At 43.2% G+C, this 19,367-nt stretch overlaps 1 protein-coding gene across 1 annotated transcript in view; it reads left to right on the top strand.

The window, feature by feature from the left end:
* The first annotated feature begins 6,924 nt into the window (after positions 1-6,924).
* IGFBPL1 (insulin like growth factor binding protein like 1) overlaps positions 6,925-19,367 on the top strand; it is a 130,732-nt gene continuing 118,289 nt past the window's right edge. Inside the window, exon 1 of the mRNA XM_073664626.1 lies at positions 6,925-7,586. Within this exon, the coding sequence (XP_073520727.1) occupies positions 7,148-7,586 (439 nt within the window). The 5' untranslated portion in view covers positions 6,925-7,147. The remainder of the gene's footprint in view (positions 7,587-19,367) is intronic.

Here is a 19,367-nt window from a genome sequence, read left to right as displayed (position 1 = left end):
CCCTGGTACCTGGAGAGCAGGTCTTGAAAAGAAAAAGGCGGCTCCATAAGTTGGACGATCAGTGGGAAAAGGACCCGTACACCGTACTGCCCTCAAGCCACAATAATCCAAAGGTGTACGTCATCAGCAAGGATGGAGGAGAGACCACAGCCACTGTCTCCAGAGACCACCTGAAAAAATGCCCCGAGAAGTTGCAAAGCACGGATGAAAATCAGGAAGACCCTCAACCCGTAGAGGAAAAGGAGGAAATGATCAGCACCGTACTCAGAGACTTTCCCCGGTCCTGGACACAAGTAAACAACGCTATCGTGGTGCCCGTCCTCACCTTTCTCCAGCCAGCACCTCAAGTGCCTACAGAAGACCAGGTAGAGCTGGAAGAGCAGCCGGCCCAGGAGGCAGAAGAATCCACACCAGCAGCCCAGGAGAATCAACCCTCTGCTAGTAGTGAGCCTGCCGTGCCCCTAGTGAGCCAAAGAGTGCGCAGACAGCTGCCCAGCTTACCCATAACACCTCCTACACCCTGTAGTGCAGGACCAGTTAGTGAGCTCCGTAGGTCCACTAGAGTCACTAGAGGTCAGATGCCCGCTCGCTGGAAAATCTAAACTAAAGCACTGTGAATTTATCTTTTTAACTGTTTATGGTTCATGTTTGTTGCCTGTTATTAATTATGTTTCTCAGTTACCCTGCAGATTTCTTTGGACTAACAGGTTACTGGATAACCGGAACAATTCTTGTAGATAGTTGCACCTTGGTGCCTCTTGCGAAGACGGCCGCGGAAAAGAAAACCTGTCTGGCGTGGCCTACTTGCGGCCCAAAGTAGTTAGCTCCAGCCTTGCAGCCACGCCCAAGGCCAACACAAGGGGTTTGCTTTGGACAGGTCCCCTACTTCGCTTAAAACTTCACATTGGGTGATATGGACACCCGGTTGCGGACACGCCGTGACCTTTAAAGAACTAAAGCTTCTTGTAAATATGTTATTGTATTATTGTTATACCCTGTATTTATGTTTCTTTAAAAAAAAAATGTGTTTAGTCCCGGAGTACTAAAATTTACTAGGGGGGAATGTGGCACTCCAGGGGTCTGGTTACCACAGTAATAGAGATATTATGTCTGAGAGCAAGTGGGAGGTTTCTCTGGTCAGGAGCCCTAAGCATGCAACATGGCCCACCCAGACCTGGGAGGGGAGGAATCTGCCCTTATAAACTGGGTCTGGGGTGGGATTAGGACAGTTCCAGACACAGGGAAAGGAAGAACTAGGAGCTCTGTAGGAGCAGGAGCGAGTGCCAGAGGCTGGAAGCTAGAAAGCTCGCCTTGGCTGAAGACACTCACCCGGACACGGAGTCCGAGGCTGTGGGGACATTCAGGTCCAGCAGCAGAATCCAACCGGCAGGGGATTCTATGTCCTCTGGCCTTAGAAACCCGAAGGCACGGTCACAAGCAAGGGACCAGCACCACCATCGTGAAGCGAAGGCTGACGGAAGGCCCCAAGTCACCGGCCATACGGGTAAGCACCACACAGTATATTCAGGGACGTTCGCTACTTCTACTCGCATAGAGCAAGGCAGCCAGGAAAGAGTGCAGATAGTCGGGGAGGCCTACAACTCCACCTGGCCAGGGGAGATCCTGCTTGCTCACAGACTGACCAGGCCCCTACTGCTAACCAGTACTCCCGGGAGGGTCTGCTTTATACCATCAGTAAAGACCCTGAACTGCACCACACGTCTCTGTGATTCCTTGCCGCACCAGCACCATTACTTCTGGGACGCTCACACCATCACTCCCATCATCCACATTAGCTGCCCTGAGGCAATACTTCTCCCGTGGGGAGTTATCCCATACTCGGCTGCGCAAACAACATCAGCCTCAGCGGTCGGCAGCGCAGCGGCGGTCCCCACTGACCGCAATCCACGGGTGGCGTAGTCGGACATTCTTATTACTTAAGACCGCCACTGGTTTGACCGGCCTGGGCACGGACCGGGTCACCGCCACGGAGAACTACAACCCCCAGCGATCCGGCTCCGGGTAACCCCCTGCACAGCACAGGCCCAGGGGGCGCGTCAAGTGCGGGCACCCCGCTGTCCAGAAGAGGATCTGCCGGCCGGCGGCAACCCAGGATGCCGCGGTCAGCACCAGCGCTCACATAGCAGCCAATCAAGATGAGTGGGCCCCCTGCTGTCCAGGGCCCTGACACTTGCCCGGGTGCTGACGCCGGCCCTGCTCACGCCCCTGGCACTCTCTTTGTCTCACTGTTCCATCCTAGCCCATTACCTCTCTGTCTGACGAACTCAAAGCCATACTGCTAGACATCCTATCCCAGGACATGTCTCCAATGAATCACTCTGTACTTTGATCACTTTTCCTTCCTTTACTCCTTATCTCGCTATCCACTTTCTCAGTCTCCACTCACATCAGAGACACCCACGTCACGTGGACCCTACTGACTAGTAAGACCTTAGGTCTGCTGCTGTTGCACGCTTGGCCCTATCTGACTTCTTGACAGGAAACTGTCTCTGTCCCTGCACTTTAGCCTCTCCAACTCTGGGGTAGTCCCAATCATTAACCCTAACACTCCCTACTGTCGTTCAAACTACAGCGCTGTTACTAGTAAAGCATGTCACAATACTCATTACACATCATAATATGCGTTTCTTCAAGGGGGAATGTGGGCAGTATGTCCATCTCCTTACATTTCCCTCTTCTTTAACAATGCCCATCCTCGGTCATGCGGAGCCTGGAAAACACCAATGCATTTCACCACACACAACATTCTCCTCCTAGAGCAACACAGACCTGGTCCTACTCACTTAGGACCCTGGAACCACGACCATCCAAGTCCTTTTAACCCGTCATCAGTCTTTTTGGTTGACCCGGTCCCTCTTAGCAAGGGTCATGGAACCAACACACGGCAAAGTCTGTCTTTCCATCAGACAGCCCCAACGACAAGCTCACAGCCCATCATCCCCCATCAGTCCTTAGAAAGGGGATCACAGTCAAATTAGCTCCACTCCTGTCCACGGAACAGGTACACAGTCTCTTAGGGGTAAAGTCCATCCTATTGAGCTCAATCCTTAACTGAGGGTATAGGACCCTTCACCCGCTTCAATGCCTCTCAATCCAGCAGGGGGAGGCACAACAAAACTGGGGAGGAACAACAAGTTCAGCCATCCATGGCTGACAATGTACAGTAGCTCTTCTGTAGCTTCAAACTGTTTTGGACATCTTGGGTGGAAAGTGCACAACGTGGGCTCTTCCAACTTCCGACTCCATTTCTTCAACTGGTTCTCCTTTGACCTCGTTCAGACCCGGGTCTTCCTCCGCCTCACTTCTCGTATATACACCGCCGAGTGAGCACATTGGGTCACATAAACAACAGCTGGATTTGCTGCTACAACCGTCAGTCCTGTAGCCACTTCACCCCGCAGTCCCTAAGTCCTCCGCTGAACTATGGAGACTCGTGGTTGTCTCCCTGGCTTAATCCTACATATGAGCACCCAGGCCTGAAGAGCTCTTGGAATGGGCACTTCCATGAGGGGCTGCACTGCTGCTGACTGTTCTTCGGTTTCCAGTTCCATCCCCACTCTGGAGATAGCTACCACGAACCACCCCTGTGGAACATTTTCCTTAAGGAAACACACCTATTCCCTGGGTTGTAGGCTCTGGAAATAGGAGGATAATGGACTTCACCAGACCGAACGAGAGTTTATGTAGACTGTGTGCGTGGTGTATGCTTACTCCTGGAAGCCATACCCTCTCTCCCGATCAAAGAACAGCACCATTCCCACATCATGTGCCCAGTGAGATCTTTGCCTCCAGGGCTCTTTAGCTGGGCTTGCACTCATTCCTCCTTCTTCTTGTCTCGATTCACATCAGCGATCCAACATGCTCTTGTAGTTTTGGTTGCCTTCTCAGGAGTAGGTGCCAGTTTAGGAGATGGTGAGGGACTCACCGTAAGGCTTCCAGTCACTTGGCCCTTCCACAAGCTGCAAACCAAGCTGAGGTAAGGGGTCCAGCCTCCGGCTCCAGACCCATCTCTGGTCCTCTGGAAAAGACCCTGGTGACCTTCTCTGTCAGGCCACATGGCCTTACCTCTTCTTCCACCATCTCCATTAGCTGCCGCAACCGACCACTTCCTATCCTCTCATCAGACGGCACGTCAAACGTGAGGTTTTCTCTCACCATCATGAGTTTCCACTCTGCCATTATACTGTACTGCTCCCTCTCTGGCTTCCGACCAACTAATGGCTCCGGCCTTCTCGCCACTCAGCATCCCACGTCATTACTCCACCTTTCATTGGGAGGGGTGTCTTCACACCATCCCATTTCGTTAACACCTCCGCCTATTTTTCTTCGCCATGCCTCACTAGGCGGGCCTTCTCCCTCCAGTTCACTTTACTGAAGCGGGCACCTCCCACTCTGGGCTTGCACTTCCTGACAAGAAACTCCATTCAGTAGGCAAAATCTCTGTAGGGCTGGACGGTTCTTCACGCCCTTTTGTGTCTTAAACGCCCACAATGGGCGGGACCTTCTTGTTGTACTGCACCACTAACCACTATTTTAAAGTTTATACTCAGTTTCATCTTAGACCACATAATGGTCGCCATCCTCCATGCAACTCGAGTCTTCCCAATGTCTCTTCGTTCTTCCTGGTGCGAGACTCAATCCTGCTGCCTATGCCAAGTGTAACATGGTACGAGGCGGTAGCTGTGGGTGAGGTACTCGTCTTCTGCGTCTCGGCACGCTACATGAAGATGGAGGTACTGACTGGGTGTGTGGGCTTTGTCTATAGGGGCACTACTCTCTTGCAGGCCGCATGATCCTGGTGACTTCGGCTGGCCAGTAACGGATGTTAAACAGTTTAATGAGGTAGACCACTACTTTAAAATAATCAGTCTTTTACTTAACATTAACTTGGTGGGAACTATGTCCAATATATAGTGGGTGCATAACTTCACAATGTTTCCGTTACAATACGGAGCATCTTCACACATAGTCTCTCTACTTTTTCTAAGCTTACTTGTCTTTGCCTCAAGTTCCTCTGTCCCTGCACGTTATCCCCTCCCACTCTGGGCTAGTCCTAATCATTAATCCTAACTTTCCCTGCTGTCGGTCAAACTACAACGCCATCACTAATAACGCATATCACAATACTCATTACACATCAAAACAATACGCGTGTCTTCAAGGGGAACATGGGCAGTATGTCCATCTCCTGACACTCTCCACATATAACAGTTTTTGCACTGAATATTCTCATCAGAACTGATCACATGTATCCTGAAGCATAAATATTTATTAATGTGTTAGACAAAATGAAAAATGTGATGACAGTCACAGACAGACATACAGATGCCATGGCGCCTTGTCCTGGATGGATAAAGTGTGCATGTCCAGACTGGATGTCAGGGTGGGCACACGCTTGCTGACTCAGGAAGACATCAGTGGCAAAATGTTAATATAATAATTTATGCAGGATGCAATTTATTAATTTTCATCCTCCTTCCCCTGTGACTTCTCACTACAACTCTTATTGGGCTGGTATTCCATTGTTTAGGGTGGTATACTCATTGGTGATTTACTGATTTTAGTTAATTATGTATCAGGTGTGATGACTGATGTGACTGGATAAGGCTCATTTAAATAGATATCTAGGAATAGCAGATTTGCTTTCTCCTGAAGAAGCGACAGCGAAACATAGTTCAGGCAGCCGTATGATGGCCACATGTGGTTTGCATGCACTTTGTGTCACTTTACACTTTGATTGCACATTTTAATTGCTTGCAGCTTTTATTCAGACCAGAGAGACCTCAGATTCATGCACTTTAACAACATTCAATTGTCCTACATTTCAGTCTAAGGTGTAACGTCTCTCCTTGTGGAGAGTGATATGCCTGACATGCCAGTGTAAGGAGATTTATAAGCCATGCAATACTCCTCTGGGAAATTAAATATGCAAATTTCACGTTCTGAGAGGAAGAGGGCTTGAACTCTAGTGCCACCCAGAGAGGCATCGCATGGCCTGTAAGTCTCCTTACACTACGATGTCAGGAATGTCACTCTCCACAAGAAAAGATGTTACCCCTTAGACTCCCAGTCAGAGGCACCTTATACAGCCAAACCACGTGTCTGCAAATTGAATTCAGGTTTGGCTTTTATCCTAAGATGTATGGCAAGGCTCGTTGAAGGGTCGATTTTGACTTTTATGATTGCTACTTCCAATAGGTGGCGCTAGAGTTCGTGTCCTTTTCCTCTCTGAAGAGGCTATTTGCATACTGCATTTCAATGATATTCTTATTATGTGTTTGTGAGCTGTGACCTATTGGAGTGATGCTCTTTACCTCGTTTTTTTATGTTTATATCTTTTGCTGTAATTAAGTGTATTCATTTCTGATTTATATTTGATTTGTGTGAGTTCTTTTGTTTAGGCTTTCTCTCCCATAGTGAAAGAAAGCCTAGCTGCAATTCTGAATTAGTATTACAATATGAGTTTTTCATACTAAAACAGCTAGTTTTCTTCTTCCTTTATACATTTTAACAATTTTATTTACTAATTTCTGGTTTATTATTTCTATAAGAAACATTAAAAGAAAAGCTATAAATGGCAAACTTTTCATTACAATTGTTAGTATTTCTTAATTCTCTATGCTTGCATATTTTATTACTATACTTGTATATTTGCTAGGAATGTTTGATATGGTTTATCTTTAGCCAGTGTTTAGCTGGATTGTATTGTGCCTCCAAGCAGCGCTTTGTTGTGGCTCTACATCTTTTGTAAGCTCTATTGTCTTCTCTCAGCTGCTATTGAATGAAACCAGTCAGCTTGGAAGGGTCTTTCTTTCTCAGGAGAAGCTGAAAGTGGTATTATAGCCACTTGGCTACAGGGAAGGAAGATACCAGAGCCCAGAGCAGTCCTTCCTAGAACATCACTGTATCTAATTTGCTGGGCTTATCTGCACATGGTAGCTGAATGAATGATGGAAAGAACTGATCTTTTTCCAAACTTCTTTGGCACATTAGTGATCCAGGGGAGTGGCTTCTAAACCCCAGCTGTCCAGGGTTTTACTGTCAGAGCCCATTAGCACTCACAGAGTGTTTGGGATAGCAGGCGCAGCCTGTCACTGAGCACAGGGTCAGTAGTAAGGTACCAGACATGCAGCACCTCTTGGTTTTGCTACCAATATCCTTATGGCTGCACCATATCCATGAGGTAGGTGCATCTGCCTGTGGCCTTTGTGTCAGGGACGCCTGCAGATCTGTCACCTGCGCAGCTCCTGAGCTGGTCACTAAAGATGAGTGTGACTGCTGTGACCGGTGCCTCAGCATAGAAGGAGAGGAATGTGGTGGACGGGACGAGTTAAGGGCCCGCTGTGCTCCTGGCATGGTCTGTGTAAGCCGGTCCAGTTTCGGAAGTGGATCTTCTTCTTTTTCGGATGGAACAGGGTTCTGCTTGTGTGAAGAGGATGGCGCTGTATGTGGCTCTGATGGAAGGACCCATGCAAGTGTGTGCGCCCTACGTCTACACAGCTGGAAGACACAAAGCCAAGGAGAAAGTTCTGTCCATAAGGTTCATGATGGAGAGTGTACATTTGGTAAGATTTTTCTTGATTTATTACTCTGATTGTTAGGACACGTTCACACGTTCAGTATTTGGTCAGTATTTTACATTAGTATTTGTAAGCCAAATCCAGGAGTGGAACAGAGGAGACGTATAATAGAAACACGTCACCACTTCTGTATTATTCACCACTCCTGTTTTTGGCTTATAAATAATGATGTAAAATACCGAACGTGGCCTTAAGCAAAGTATTTATAACTACTTGCATAATGTTCATTTTTTATGAATACTGGATACAAACAAAAAGAGATGTATGAAGGAAAAAACTGCACCACTGTATAAAACGACTTATGTGAATCTAGCCTTATCGACACAAATGACTTGGAAGGTCTTAGTGACAACTTAATATGGCTTATTTCTTAAAGCATGTGATATGTTGAAACTTTGTAATATCTTTGTATTGGTTCTAAGTTTCCAACCTGTATTCTGAGGGATCACAGCTAAAGGGGCCCCAGAGTTAATATAGAATACAATCATAGTCCAGCTTTTCATACTTACTTCATTTCTAATTACTATTCCAAATGGGGACATCATTAAAGTCACTATACTAAACTACCACATAATTTCACAAAAATATGTTTTTCAATACTTTTATATTTTCTGCCTCCAGAAACGTAATGGAGTCGTATTCTTGCTCGTGTTTCAATATAGCTGGCTGAATTCATATAAATGTATTGTAGAGAAGAATATGGGTCAGTATCGAGTAGAATACCAACCCCAAAATTACTTTTTGAGTGGGTGGTATGTTATTTCAGAGGAGAGAATTATTGGAGTCAGTCAACAACTAAATATAATATAGTTAGGTTATTGTTTGATTTGATTCTTTAAATTCGCACATGACGTGATACTTTTTTTAATGTTTTTCTTTATATTACTGGTTACAATTGATTGCCTAAGGGCTTATGTGCTAAAAATAAGTGTATTAGCCCTATTGTATCTCAATATGGCTCTTCATTATTATATACAGCACCCAATAGGTCTTAACTTAGGAGTCATACATCCTCTACGCTTTGCCATTCATCCATTATGTTGGGTCCATGAGCGCTAAAATGTTGTGAGAGACAAAGACACCTGTGTTCTAGATAAAGGTAAAATTACAGTATCAAAGGGATTGTCTTATAATGACAACGTATCATCGATCCACTGAATCAGTGATAATTTGCTAATTGCTGGGGCACCTTTACCAATATTGAGAATGGAGCTCCCACTCTTATTCAGGCAATGGACACGGAAGCTACATTCTCATGATTTCTATGGGTCCAAACGTTGCGGTCAGATGATAAGTTGCGGTTATGGGACAAACGTAAAGAATCATGTGGGGTACCGGATTTTGGTCCTAATCTCTAATTGTATAGAAAACAAATTGTCCCGTAATTCAAAGAACAACGGAAACCTGTTAGAATATCTACAGTGACACTAGAGGGAGTGTCTTGTCATTGGACCTAAACCAGTATGGAGGGATATGATAGGATAAAAACATTCAAAACCCAGGAATATTTTTCCTTTGTGTTTATTGGTATATTGGCTTCTGTTTGTAAAGGATTCATCATAACCCATATCATGAATGAGTTTGGCTACAGATCCTAGATGATTTTAACTGTTCTCAATGACTTATAGTTTTCAGTCTTCTGCAAACGTCAAACTGAGCGTGCAGGTTTATAATATTGGGGTGATGGAATTTCTAATGCAGAAACAAGGATTATATGTGTGAAAATCTAACCTCTTTCCCATAACACCTTGCATTAGGGGAAGTCAGGAGACCACCATACCCATGAGACCACCATACCCATGAGACCAGCTGCTTGCTTTACTATTTTATTCCCTTCATTAGATCTGTTGTTTATTTCTGAAGTTAGTATTAGGCCGTGATTACGCAGTGGGGTTAAGTGGCCATTACTGTATATCATGTTTGCCTGAAAAAGTGGATGCAAATACTGCACGCAAACTGGGGTTATGTAGCAATAGAGTTGTTTTACATACATGACTGGTCATGTACATTGAGAAATGGTAATGAAGCCTCTAAAACAGTTATAGAGATTGAATAGAGCACATGGTAATAAATATGAACGTTTAGACCATATTTTCCAATGTCTGCAATTTATTGTATATAGGAACATTCATGGTGGTATAATCATTAATTAGCCTTTAAAGGGGTATTCCAATCTCCAAGATGCTATCCCAATATGTAGTAGGTGTAATAATAACAACATTAGCAAATACCTCCAATTAGAAATGTAGTATAGTTCTTCTGATTCACTATGTCGCGCACCCCATGTGCAGGACATTGCAGTAGCTTAGGTATCCATGGTTACGACCACTTATATAGTGACAGTTAGCTGTTACTGGCTGTAACCATGGATATCTAAGCTACTGCAATGCCCTGCACATGGGGTAAGTGACATAGCTTATCAGAAGAGCTATACTACATTTCTAATTGGAGGTATTTGCTAATATTATTATTATTATTTTACCTACTACATATTGGGTTAGGATCCTGGATATGAGAATACCCCTTTAACGCTTTCCTTTTGGTGGATCAGGCCCTCTTTAGGGCATTAGACACTGGAACTGACTTGTATTGTGTATGGTGAGCATGAACTTGCCTACAGAGAATAAGACTTTGATTTGGTGTCAGACTTGCTATCTTCTACCATTCATATTGCTCTCTTTTACGGTACCTTATCTATGAGCTAGCTGACATAAAATATCGTTTGACACCTCCTTGCAATGGGCATCAGTTCTGAATTCCACTGAGAGCAATGCTATACAATGAAAGTGAATGCATGAAAAGCACAATACCTGGCTGCTGAAGAAGAAGCTGCCTTTGTCATCACCGACAACACAATAACCCTTCAATACAACGTCAGGAATGCATTGTAGACTAGATCCTTTGTCGGAGTATTGTGGCTGTATGTCTGGGATATAGTCTAATGTGTGACTGTTCTTTTTTACAAGTCTCAGCCCAGTACTGTTTCTCGTATTAGTGTTAGGTTACAAAAAGAGCAATCACATGGAACTGCCATAGCATCTTTCATCCTGCTCCTCTTCCGATATACAAGGGGCTTGCAAATTTTAGATTTTTTTTCTATGTCTCAATTTTATTGGTGACACATAGGGCTTTTGTCAGTTTCATGACAGTCAGAAGTCCGAGACAAAGAAATGCTTATGTATGCTAATTTAATGAGTGTACTAATTGTGCAAGCACCCCTGGGAGATGTGGTCAAAACATAGTGAACATGGGGTTATGTAACATGCCATCTGCCAACGTATTAATGCCTGGAGAAACAATGACCTTCTCCCCTGACACTCCTATCTGATTTATGATTTAAAAATGACTCCATGTCCCAAGAGAAGACTCTTAGTAGTTCACTTGCTACAAGTCTGTTTAGAACACAAATTTGAGAGCTTCACTTTTAGGCAATTTTGGGTTTGATATTGTTGAAAGAGCAGAATGATGCAGTTCAGGTAATTATCTATAGCACAGTGTTTCAGACACTTAATCTGAGAATAAGTGGAATAAGTGTTCAACAATACAGGGTAGATGAAACTAGTGTACTACATATGTATGATTAGATTTCTCCAATGCTGTAAAAACAATTAACTAAATTTATACAATTCTTCATTCTCATGGGATGCACAAGTGGTATTTCCTTTTTTATTGCAGAATGCATTGGTTTGTGTTTTATTTCAAAATTCCCTTTCCTCTTTTTTAATTTTTTTTAAAGGGGTTATCTGGGACTATTTTATGTTTTTCTTATAGGCCCAAGAGCCTACAGGTGGCTAGTTGCTAACTACCTGCCTGTTTTGTCCAACACCGAGCTCTGCCAGCCCAGAGCACTCGCAGACCGCTCCTATGGCTTCCCTTGATGTTACGTCGACAGAGCCGGTGCTCCTCTTCCGCTCTGCTCTGCTGATGGGGTGTGCCTGCCGATGTCATGCCGGAAAGCCATACCATGGCTTCTTCACCTGTTTACATCTTGAGGAGAAATCAGAATTGATGACATCTCATGTTCATTGTATACATGTAAAGGGCACTAATCGATGGTAATATTCTTTTCCTGTGGATTTTTGTGTGGTCCTTTTGGGATAATACAATCTAAACAATGAGAAACTTTCTTAAACATATTAGACACACACTTTCAGTACTTTCTAAACTATGGCGCACATCTGTCTGTAGGACAGGATGCAACAACAGCTTGCACTCTTTATTTACATAATGTTTTAATGAGAAAATCCAACTTGTGTATATATAAATGTCTCAAAACCAAGGGACATATGGAGAACCAATATAAATCACTAGTGGGTAGTAGCTCTAATATCTGTCCTACTATACTATGGAGTATGGGAAAAGCAAATCCACATGTGCAGCTGACCTTGTTACATTGACATTATTCTCCCCTGTCCTTTTAACAGAAAAACGTAAGCTGCGTTTACGTGAATAAATTTTCATTGTAAACGGGGTGCTAGAGATTTTTCAAGTTGAATACTCGAATATTACAAAAATCCATATTTGCCAAAATGTGGATTTTTTTTTTGGTAATTTGCTTCAGTGTGGATTCAGCAAAATCGCAGCCATTGGCCAGCCATTTCTTTGAACCATAAACGACCATTAAGTGTTAAAAAAAATCCTTATCACTTTACCGCTCACCTCTCCCACTCCTCCGCTCCTCACCATCATCCATCTGGTCATCGTCACATCTTCTGATTACCTCTCACGCAAGGCCAGGACTTTTGGCTCTGATGAAGCCTGGAATGGTTCTGCACATGCAATCAACAATCATGGTGACAAAGAGATCCCAGAGCATAAAATCTTCTGATCCGATCTTCTGATGAATGAGCAAAACACATTATTGTTCTCGTTGGTGCATCATCCTGTGTAAACAGGACTCTCTCTTCCAAGAACTATGGCAGCCTATGGGCACTGAGTGATCTAGTATACATCGTTCAGTGCTCATCAGTCATTGTACTCTGCCTGTGTAAACAGGCTTTTAAATAACTACTGATCAGAAAATGTTTATCGATCGGTGATTATTTAATGCCACTGGTTGGACCATGTAAACAGGACCCTACTCCCCTGGCGGCATAAATGTCCTTAGCATCTTGTTATGTCCCTTTCTTCGTTTATCCAGGAATAGTGCCTTAGGCCTCATTCACACATCAGTATTTTTGATCAGTATTTCATCAGTATTTGTATGTCAAAACCAGGAGTGTCTCCAAAACTCAGAAAAGATGTAAATCTTTCAATTATAGTTTTTCTTTGTAAATTCCAATCCTGACTTGAAATACAAACATTGATGCAAAATACTGATGTGTGAATGAAGGTCTAACATACAGTTGTGGATGTCCCTGATACTCCATGAAATGTATCTAGCATTTTAGCACTATTCTTTCCTAAGCTTTAAATTATGCAGTAATTTCATATAACAAAGGGTGGGATAGCGTTGAGTGGTTACGGTAAGCCTCTGTATATGCCTAACAAAATGTTACCAAAGGAGGATATTTAGTAATGAAGAAAGTGGTTTTCAGGGGATTTCATCTGGGCAATTTATGCTAGAGATTTAAAAGAGGACGCATGATTAATGTGCCATAAAAAAATCAGGCAAAGTGAATTTCTAAATCAAAATGAAAAGCTAAATGCACAATTGAAGTATTTAATTTTGTGTCCTTTGCATAGATACTTGGCAGGTTCATTTTGTTCTGCCTGCCTGACTGAATGTATGATTTGATTAACCTCTGCACACAGGCAATAGGGCCGCTTGTAATATTCTCCTCTGAGAGGTTCAATGCTACTGATCCTGTCTGTTAATAGACAAAGCTTGTGCCTTCATATTGCATTTGTCCTCTTGAATATTTATTTCCTGCCAGCCGCACCAAAGGTTTTCATAGTCACTTTATTCCTAAAGCCCGCGCAGATCAGGAGGGATTAAGAAAAGCTTTGGTTTGGTCTATGGCCTGTGCCTCTTTCAGGTCTATTATTCCAAGGCTGATCCTTTCTTGAATAGCAAGCGTCTGTGTCTTTGAAGTGCAATTCAACCTGACAGTGCCGGGCACAAGGGTTTGCAAATACACCGGTGACACTTTGCACCTGGGTCTTATTTTATTTGTCCTTTATGCATTTCTTATTGCCAGTAGATAATATGGAAATGAAAATATGTAAAAACAATATTAGCAATTATTCATTATGATTGATGATTGTAAATACTGTAGAATTATTTTACTGCAGAATCCAATAGTCTTTAAACTTTCATAGTCATATCTCCAATTGAATGTAGCTGGAGCATTCATGATTTTTTGCTACGTTATACAAGACCTCATCGCATATGATGTCCCAGAAATTTGACACGTGCCGCTTATTCTGTGGATAAGTGATAACATTTATTAGCTCGAAATTTAATGCCACTGAAATGCATGTAAAACTACTACTGAGGGAAGTGAGACCAATAAAAACAGGCTTGTGCTCAATATGCAGTGCTGTTCAACTTAGTTCAGGTCGAAACTGCACCTTCGTTGTGGGAACCTTGCCTAAGGCTAAGATCACACATCGCAAATTCCATGCAGATTTCTCCACAGCGTACATGCAGCTTTTCTAGTAGAGGATCCTCATGCTGATTTGGTGCAACTTTCACCCTTTGCATCGCAAAGAGTGAAATCTGCGCCAATTCCGTACAAAGATTTCACATGCTGCAGATTTTGAAATACGCACCGTCAGTTTTGGTGTCGAAATTTTCAGCAATGTATAGATGAAAATTGTTAGGTTCTCATCTATTTAGCTGTCCGTGTAATATGCCACAGATCTCCTGCACTACCCCAGCACTTCAAAGCAACAGTCCTAACCACTGAGCCACCATGCATATGCTTCTTACATACTTGTTCCAAATGCTTTCAAAATGGAAAGGTCCGAAGGTTACCCTGTAATTAAGAGCTTGGTGACATAAACAAGTACTAGGCAAATGGTCCAGTTTTATTCTACCTATGGGCTCCGACTCCACTATGTATTCTATCGGCAAGGTTATTCTCTTGATATTGTAGGTATTTGTATATAATACATTCCTTGATTTTGATTATAAAATATAGACCCAATCTAAGACTACTGTTATAAGCCTAATTTCTAGGGTTATGATACAGAGTAGTGATGAGCGAACGTGCTCGACAAGCTCGGCGAGTATTTCCGGGTTGCTCGGGCGGGAACTCGGGTCCCCGCCCTGCATGTTTGGCGCCCTTTACAGAGCCAATGAACATGCAGGGATTGCCTGCCACTCACTGTAATGCCGTAGCCATGTTGTGGGCATTACAGTAATTGGCTGGCGGCACAGCGTCATCAGGTCTATATAAGACCTGGTGCCGCTATTCTCGTCACAGTCTGTCCCGGAATCAGGCAGAGTAGGGAGAGCTGCTGCTGAGACAAGGAGAGATTTGCTTGTTCATAGTTAGTGTAGGTATTCCACAACATAAGCAGTGGGGGAAATACAGTACAGACCAAAAGTTTGGACACACCTTCTCATTTAAAGATTTTTCTGTATTTTCATGACTATGAAAATTGTACATTCACACTGAAGGCATTAAAGCTAAGAATTAACACATGTGGAATTATATACTTAACAAAAAAGTGTGAAACAACTGAAAATATGTCTTATATTCTAGGTTCTTCAAAGTAGCCACCTTTTGCTTTTATGACTGCTTTGCACCCTCTGGCCATTCTCTTGATGAGCTTCAAGAGGTGGTCACCGGAAATGGTCTTCCAACAATCTTGAAAGAGTTCCCAGAGATGCTTAGCACTTGTTGACCCTTTTGCCTTCACTCTGCGGTCCAGCTCACCCTAAACCATCTCGATTGGGTTCAGGTCTGGTGACTGTGGAGGCCAGGTCATCTGGCATAGCACCCCATCACTCTCCTTCTTGGTCAAATAGCCCTAACACAGCCTGGAGGTGTGTTTGGGGTCATTGTCCTGTTGAAAAATAAATGATGGTCCAACTAAACGCAAACCGGATGGAATAGCATGCCGCTGCAAGATGCTGTGGTAGCCATGCTGGTTCAGTATGCCTTCAATTTTGAATAAATCCCCAACAGTATCACCAGCAAAGCACCCGCAAACCATCACACCTCCTCCTCCATGCTTGACGGTGGGAACCAGGCATGTAGAGTCCATCCGTTCACCTTTTCTGCATCGCACAAAGACACGGTGGTTGGAACCAAAGATCTCAAATTTGGACTCATCAGACCAAAGCACAGATTTCCACAGGTCTAATGTCCATTCCTTGTGTTCTTTAGCCCAAACACGTCTCTTCTGCTTGTTGCCTGTCCTTAGCAGTAGTTTCCTAGCAGCTATTTTACCATGAAGGCCTGCTGCACAAAGTCTCCTCTTAACAGTTGTTGAAGAGATGTGTCTGCTGCTAGAACTCTGTGTGGCATTGACCTGGTCTCTAATCTCAGCTACTGTTAACCTGCGATTTCTGAGGCTGGTGACTCGGATAAACTTATCCTCAGAAGCAGAGGTGACTCTTGGTCTTCCTTTCCTGTGGCGGTCCTCATGTGAGCCAGTTTCTTTGTAGCGCTTGATGGTTTTTGCAACTGCACTTGGGGACACTTTCAAAGTTTTCCCAATTTTTCGCACTGACTGACCTTAATTTCTTAAAGTAATGATGGCCACTCGTTTTTATTTACTTAGCTGCTTTTTTCTTGCCATAATACAAATTCTAACAGTCTATTTAGTAGGACTATCAGCTGTGTATCCAGCAGACTTCTGCACAACACAACTGATGGTCCCAATCCCATTTATAAGGCAAGAAATCCCACTTATTAAACCTGACAGGGCACACCTGTGAAGTGAAAACCATTTCCGGTGACTACCTCTTGAAGCTCATCAAGAGAATGCCAAGAGTGTGCAAAGCAGTCATCAAAGCAAAAGGTGGCTTCTTTGAAGAACCTATAATATAAGACATATTTTCAGTTGTTTCACACTTTTTTTGTTAACTATATAATTCCAGATGTGTTAATTCATAGTTTTGATGCCTTCAGTGTGAATGTACAATTTTCATAGTCATGAAAATACAGAAAAATCTTTAAATGAGAAGGTGTGTCCAAACTTTTGGTCTGTACTGTAAGTGTTTGATTCCTTGCTGTTCTGTAAGTTTGCCCACTGACAAAGACATGAACAGTCTATAATTTTAAGGGTAGGTTAATTTTAACATTGAGAGACAGAATATCCCAAAAAAATCAAGAAAATCACATTGCATAAATTAGATTATTTTTTTTGGATTTTGCAGTGAGAAATAAGTATTTGATCCCCTACAAACCATTATGAGTTCTGGCTCCTACAGACCAGTTAGACGCTCCTAATCAACTTGTTACCTGCATTAAAGACAACTGTTTTACATAATCACCTGTATAAAAGACTCCTGTCCACAGACTCAATTAATCAGTCAGACTCTAACCTCTACAACATGGGTGAAACCAAAGAGCTTTCTAAGGATGTCAGGGACAAGATTATAGACCTGCACAAAGCTGGAATGGGCTACAAAACCATAAGTAAGACGCTGGGTGAGAAGGAGGCAACTGTTGGTGCAATAGTAAGAAATACAAAAGAAATACATACAATATGGAAGAAATACAAAATGACTGTCAGTCGACATCAATCTGGGAAATCTTTTTGTATCCAAATCCAGCTTTAAACTTCGCCACAACAGTATCTCGGACCTGCCTGGTGTGTTCCTTGGTCTTCATGATGCTCTCTGCTCATGAAACAGAACCCTGAGACTATCACAGAGCAGGTGCATTTATACGGAGGCTTGATTACACACAGACGGATTCTATTTATCATTACCAGTCATTTAGGACAACATTGGATCATTCAGAGATCCTCACTGAACTTCTGGAGTGAGTTTGCTGCACTGAAAGTAAAGGGGTCGAATATTATTGCACGCCCCACTTTTCAGTTTTTAATTTGTTAAAAAAGTTTAAAATATCCAATAAATTTCGTTCCACTTCACGATTGTGTCCCACTTGTTGATTCTTCCCAAAAAATTAGAATTTTATATCTTTATGTTTGAAGCCAGAAATGTGGCAAAAGGTAGAAAAGTTCAAAGGGGCCAAATACTTTCACAATGCACTGTACCTGCACGCAACCTCCGATCCTCACAAGATCTCCTTCTCTACTCCCGTCTTCTCTCTTCTTCTCACAATCGCATACAAGATTTTTCCCGTGCATCCCTTCTACTCTTGAACTCTGTACCCCAACATATCAGACTCTTGCTTGCTGTTGAAACCTTTAAAAGGAAGCTGAAGACCCACCTCTTCCGACAAGCCTACAACCTGCAGTAACCCTCGCTCCACCATACTGCTCCATGACCAGCTGTACCCTCACCTACTGTATCCTCACCCATCCCCTATAGATTGTTTGTGCATCCTCATGGGCAGGGTCCTCTCTGCTCTTGTACCAGGCTGTGACCTCTTTTCACATGTAAAGCGCAATGGAATAAATGGCGCTATAATAATAAATAATAATAATTATACTACTTGTACTCTGCGTCAATTGATGGCACTTTCCTGGTGACTGCCCCTAAATTGATTTGTTTTGGCAGCATTTGGTCCTGTTTGAAGGTGTTGTGTATACGTTTGGTTTTGGCACCCATTGAATCCAATGGCGTTCGGCAATGTTCGGTGAATATTCAACAATTACATTGGCGAATATTGCAAAAATGGCGATTGTAATCTGAAATGAATATTGAAATATTCGCTCGTCTCTAATCAGAAACACCCTTAAAAAATTATGTGGGTGTTGCATCACAGTCTCCCTGGTGATATGGTGGTGCGGGATGAGGAGAAGGAGGAGGGCGACATAAAATAGAACAATTCCTGAAGGGTATACCCATGATTGGGTGTGAAGGGGTGCATGGGAATAGACCCCCAAAAAAATAACCACTGGATTTGAGTTTATGTTTGATGCTATCATTTGGTGGTGTTGAGAGAAGTCTGACCCAATCTAGCCCTTGTTCATTTTTATAAGAGTCAGCCTGTCAGCATTTTCAGTTGACAGGCGGATGCAGTTTTATCAGTTATAATGCCCCCGGCAGCACTAAAACCCATCTCTGACAAAACGCTAGCGGCCAGGACCTCTAAGGCGTAGAAAGACAGTTCATGCCACGTGTCCTGCTTGCATCTTCCAAAACTTTTTCTTCCTTGTCAGAGTACCCCGTGTATCAGGGCCTGGGCACTGGGAGGGTCTGAGAAAACTGTCCCAGACCTTTGACAGCGTTTTCCTGCCACTGCCGCATCTGGTTTGTGTCTCCCTCGCTTGTACTCCTTGGTTGTCCAATGAACTGTCTGACTGTGATCTCTGCCGCCAGCATTGTCAGATGGCAATTTTTTTTTTATATAATTCTTCAACAAGAGCCTGAACTTAATATCTCCAAGCATGAACTCCTTCGGTTTCTTCCCTAACCTACCTATACCTGACTTTGCAATTTCTTTTAGGTGTTGCCACCATAACTCCCACTCAGTATACCTGCTAGCTTGGAGTCATATTTGACACACAACTTTCCTTTATTCAACCTGGAAAATCACTCACTCACTCATGTCACCTGCACCCTAAAAACTTCTCCACAATTCAAAATTTTCTCACCTTTGATACTGCAAAAACTCTTACTGTTGCTCTTATTCACTACTGCAACTCTCTTTTAATCGGTTTCCCTCTAAACAAACTGTTTCCTCTCCAATCCCTTCTGAATGCAGCAGCCAGGGTCGTATTTCTATCAAGCCG

Source organism: Phyllobates terribilis, unplaced genomic scaffold (genome assembly GCF_046119375.1).
Source record: "Phyllobates terribilis strain yellow unplaced genomic scaffold, ASM4611937v1 Scaffold_1__5_contigs__length_1240528914, whole genome shotgun sequence".
In the NCBI taxonomy this organism is placed as follows: domain Eukaryota; kingdom Metazoa; phylum Chordata; class Amphibia; order Anura; family Dendrobatidae; genus Phyllobates; species Phyllobates terribilis.
Note: the sequence above shows the minus strand (reverse complement) of the source record. Positions and strands in the feature narration are given on the sequence as shown.